Source organism: Rhagoletis zephyria, unplaced genomic scaffold (genome assembly GCF_001687245.7).
Source record: "Rhagoletis zephyria isolate East Lansing unplaced genomic scaffold, Rhagoletis_zephyria_1.1 Rzeph_scaffold_02033, whole genome shotgun sequence".
NCBI classification, from domain to species: domain Eukaryota; kingdom Metazoa; phylum Arthropoda; class Insecta; order Diptera; family Tephritidae; genus Rhagoletis; species Rhagoletis zephyria.
In genome coordinates, this window is record NW_016159117.1 from 78,618 (window position 1) to 83,681 (window position 5,064).

Sequence of the window (5,064 nt, forward strand, 5' to 3'; positions counted from 1 at the left end):
CTTTTCTTTTTCTCTAACGCCCGACTTTTTTTTTAATTTTACATTTGCAGACCGGTGCACAGTGTTTCGACTATATCGAGGCAGGTTGAAAAAAGTCATGGTGACACTTGATAAAAAAAAAACCGGTTGGGCTTAGAGAGGGAAAAGTAAAAGTCATAAATACCACATTTTACATTATTTATTCACGAACGATACATTTCCAAAAATTTACGGGAATGGGCGCGATACCGACTAATCAGTTTAGTTGCCTTTGGCGATTAACCCATTAAGGTAATTCTTTTTCAACTGCAGTGAATTATTTAAATGTCGTGGAATATTCAGGTGAAGGTATTTATAATTTATTCTGTACTTTCCTATTTTCTTACCAAAAAGTTTACTTTGAAATGTAGATGCTAAAGATTATTAGTACACTGAGGGAACTTGTGGCCCTANAATTTGCTTGTACTTCTTTGCCTCAACTAAAATTTTCTAAATTTCTATAGTGTATACAACTGGTTTATCGTACCTTGACATTGGACTATTGGTTTAGAAATGTTTTTCTAATTTCAATGCTAAATGGAAAGAATTAAAAAGAATGGCAAAAGGTGCCACTTTTGGCACTATAATTTTTTCTATTTGGCAACTTTTATCACACTTCTCACTTCAAACGTCCCTGCAAAAATCTCCTCTGCCATGCTGTAGCGGACCAACTCGTGTCTCTGCACCAGCTTATTGTTACCGGATCACTGCTCGTATTTTAACGAAATGTGATTGAAGCTGAGATGCTTGATGGTACTTGTTAGCTCCCAGCTGGTTCGGGTTCGAATGCCGTCAGATGCAACATGTAATTTTTATACCCGAGCGCACTTGTCCACAAGGGTATTAAAACTTTATTCAAATAACGGTTGTTTGTAACAGGCAAAACAAATCGAGATAGATATACACAAATGTATACATAAATGATCAGAATGAAAAGAGAAAACGATTAAGCGGTGACTGTCTGTCCGACCGTCCGTCTGTGCACACGATGACTCAAGTAAAAATTGAGATATCTCAACGACACTTGGTACTGCACTTCTTTCGGGCGTAGGATGGATGGTATTGAAAATGGGCAAAATCGGACAATAACCACGCCTACCTTCCATATAAAGGCAATTTTCAGAAATACGAAAACTGCGATATTTTAGTAACTACCGAAGATAATTCACTCAAAAGTGATATTTACAATAAGTTTTAGACGAAAAATAAGAATATTATGAAGTTTTTGATAAAATGGGCGTAGCCACGCCCACTTATGGGTACATGTGTATATCTTGGTAACAGCTGCACCAATTTCTTCCAAGCTTGGCACAGTTGTTGGCCATGGTACAGCATACTAACTGGCGGAAAATTTCTAAAATCGGACAATAACCACGCCCACATTTCATATAAGGGTAATTTAGAGAAATACGAAATCTTCGATAAATCAGTAAATATTAAAGTTAATTTATTCAAAATTGATGCTTGCAACAATTCTTTACCAAGAAATACGTTTATGATAAAATTTTGGAAAATGGGCATGGCACCGCCCACTTATGATTACATATATGTATGTATCTCGGTAACCGTTGTACCAATTTGTACCAAACTCGGTATGGTTATTGTGCTTGCCACATGAAAGTAAAACTTTGAAAATTGTTGAAATTTGACTTAAATACGGGCGTTTTTCATATAACAGTAAATTTCAGAAAAGCTTGAAACTTCAATATTTCCGAATTTAAGAACGCCAATTTTGGAAATGTGAAAAAAATATATTTAATATTTCCGCCGGGTATTTAATGTTCGGCTCCGCCCGAACTTAGACTTTCTTACTTGTTTATTTATATTTTTGTTTTTGGTTTTTATTAATTCCGAAAAAGCATCTGTGAAGTGAAGAACAAAAGCGTGTACAAACGAAGAAATATATCAACAATGCCAGTGTTAATATGTTGGAGTAGTTTTGTGCTACTCTGATGTAATGCAGAGCTGGAGTATATGGCCCTGTCCTAGGATATTGCAATGTTAACTGGTCACATTTTTATATGAATTGTGGTTAATTTTGAAGAACGCCTTGACCCTTAGGGAGTACTCTTTACATCCATGCATGGAGTAGTGGCGATTTTTGCAGGGGTATTCTTAAAGTTCAGTTAGTCTACACTTAACTTAATTTAACTTACCGTAAGAAATCATCAATGATTACTCAACATGTCAACTTAAGCCAGAAGCGGGAATATTTTGTTTTTGTATTTTCTATTTCAGCTCTTTGGCAGTTTGCCGTCTAAAATGCCACATCAAAAATATTCATGCAAACAAATATGTTTGCGGTCATTTATTTTTGAGAATTACAAAACCGAAAATCTGGCAAGCGTGATCCTCTTATCGGTCTCAATTTACGTAAGGCCGTAACTTAAGAATCTAAAACTACAGGTTCTTAAGTTTCTTACGGTAAGTTAAATTTTAACTAACCGCCAACACGGTTTCTCATATAATAGGTTGGCCAAAATATTAAGTTAAGTTAAGCTACGGAAATTAAGTCTAGACTAACTGAGCTTTTACGCTCTATCGTTCAGTCGTTGGCGAGACAGCAACGTGGATTTTCCGCTTTGTTTCATGAATGCAAAGACTCCTTGCGAGAAATATGCCTGTACATATCGTCGCTACTATCAGAGTATCCAGATTTGGCGATTTCGCGCCAATTTGGCGATATTTTTTTATTTTATTTGCGCGTAAAAATTTAGGAAATCGCCATTGGTAATTTCTCCCTTCAAATAAATTGTTTCCAGTTGTAAAAATATACAAAATTTAGTTTTCCGCGATAATTTTACAGAAGCGGCTACACTGAGGGAAAAAGATTTTAGAATTAAAAAAAAACGTGCTAAATTTAAAAAGATACGCATATGAAAGAGCACCAACCCAACTCGTTTTAAATTTGAGTATATACGTTATAAAATATGTGGTTGTGAAGTGCACAGCTACTTTTTCGTAACTAAGAAGAAAACAGTTTTAATTTTATGTTCCGTCTGATGGTAATTGAACCCGCAACCAATTGTATCCAGCGTCTTTGCACACTCAGTTACAGCCATACATGTGAATGTGTTTTCAAATGTTGAGTTTGAATCAACATCACAGCGCGCGATTAGTGCATTATGTCATTCCAGTTTATGTACATGCAACAAAACTTTTCAGTTTTCGAACCTACCGAGTAACAGAGTAATGTTTGAAGCGATGGTTAAAGTGAAAAAAATAAAGAAAATTTGGGTTTTTTTTTAATTTTAAAGGCCATGTTTAATTTTTAAAATCGGCTGAAAAATAGTAAAGCTTTTAATAGATAAGTCTCAAGTACGAAAACAACGCATTTTTTAATAAAAAAAGGGAAGGTTCAGGAAATATCAGAAACCTATGAGATATGTGTAAAGAAGGAAAATTTTCACAACATGAAAAAGACACTCCGAAAGTCCGTACAAAAATCCGTACATCTTGACGGAAAGCTAAAAATCTGTACATTGAAACCGTATAACCATTTTCATCCCTGCACATCCGTACCGTACGGAAAAATTCGTAAATCTGGCAGGGCTGACTGTACTTTCGAAAGAAGTACGGTTGGTCAAATTACTAATACTGCCAGATTTGGCATTGCATGGCATCTGTTACTTTTCCTTTTGTATACTTTTAGGTCCCACTGTTTTCATTTAGAGAATTGCAGCAGTGGAATTCTGACAATTGCTACAGTAAATTTTCATCGCCAAAATTCTCTAAATGAAAAGCAGTGAGGCCTAAAAGTATATAACATGGAAAAGTAACAGACGCAATGTGAAACCAGTCAAATCTGGCAGTATGATGGGCATGTAAGTAGATGTGGCATGCTGTTCAAAATTAGCAATAGCGAATGTTGGAATCCGGCTGCTGGTCACCGTATATATAGCTGTTCTTGTTCTTTGTCCCCCAAAACAAAAAATTTCGTTCCAACGTCCCTGAACAGTTTTGAGTCGATAAATTTTCGAAGAATGTGTTAGATAAACAAAATGTTACCTAGCGCTTTTTGATGGCAATAGTACCTACTTCATAGAAACGTAAGTCTAATAAATAAGTATGTACATATTACTAAAATTACCTGTCCCAATGACATTGAGTTCTTCATAATTTAAGGAATCGCTGTCTCCGCTATGCGCCGTCGAGGACATTATCCAATTTTCTTTCCGCATCAAATCAACTGTAGTTCTATGTATATTCACAACTTTCACTTTCGTCTTTCCTTTTGTTTTTTTTTTTTGTTTAATTATCACTTAATTTATGTTTGTGCATACGTATTTATTTACATATGTACGTTCATAGGCATGAAATTGCAATTACAAACATATATAGCGCTTCAATCCACGTACACATCGATTTCTTGCATATAGCATTATTTCAATACCATGACTAACATGTATTTACACTCTTCACTTGCTTGAATTTGTAAAAATTATGGAAATCATTACCGAAAATTTGTACGATTACAAAAGTAGATTGTGCAATGGCAGAGTCATATATGTAATACATAATACATAATATGTAATAATATGTGCAGAGTGAACAAGGTCGAGAAAGCAATAAACAACGAGAAGCTCAAAAGCAGGTGGAGGGGAATCGGAAGCAGCGATGTGAGCGGAGCAGCAACAAAATCCACTCAACTGATAAGTTTACGTTTGGAAGACTAACGTACATACATATGTATATCATACATATGGATGTACATAATACGAATGTAGGTACAGATGTGAATTGATTAGAAGTTCAAATGGTTTTATACATCCAAATATTCATACATACACACATACAGTGGTGTAAGAAATAATAGAAACTTTTTATTTCGACCAATTTTGGTTACATTTCTTTTGATTATTCGATGTTTAATATTACATATTTACACCCGAGCGCACTTGTTCACAAGGGTATTAATATACTTTGTTCACATAACTGTTGTTTGTAACAGGCAAAACGAAACGAGATAGATATAGACAAATACATACATAAAATGATCAGAATGAAAAAAGAAATCGATGAAGCTGTGACTGTCTGTCCGTCCAT

General features: G+C 34.9%; 1 protein-coding gene across 2 annotated transcripts in view; it reads right to left on the bottom strand.

Annotated features, from left to right (window-relative positions):
- Nucleotides 1-4,711, bottom strand: part of Cdk4 (Cyclin-dependent kinase 4) — an 80,051-nt gene extending 75,340 nt beyond the window's left edge. Inside the window, exons 1-2 of one of the 2 annotated variants that reach the window (XM_017620058.1) lie at nucleotides 4,700-4,711; nucleotides 4,109-4,443 (exon numbers count right to left, since the gene is read on the bottom strand). In XM_017620058.1, the coding sequence (XP_017475547.1) occupies nucleotides 4,109-4,199 (91 nt within the window). In that variant the 5' untranslated portion in view covers nucleotides 4,200-4,443; nucleotides 4,700-4,711. Of the gene's footprint in view, nucleotides 1-4,108; nucleotides 4,668-4,699 lie in introns of those variants that run through there. The other variant, XM_017620059.1, reaches the window with a different exon arrangement.
- Nucleotides 4,712-5,064: the final 353 nt, after the last annotated feature.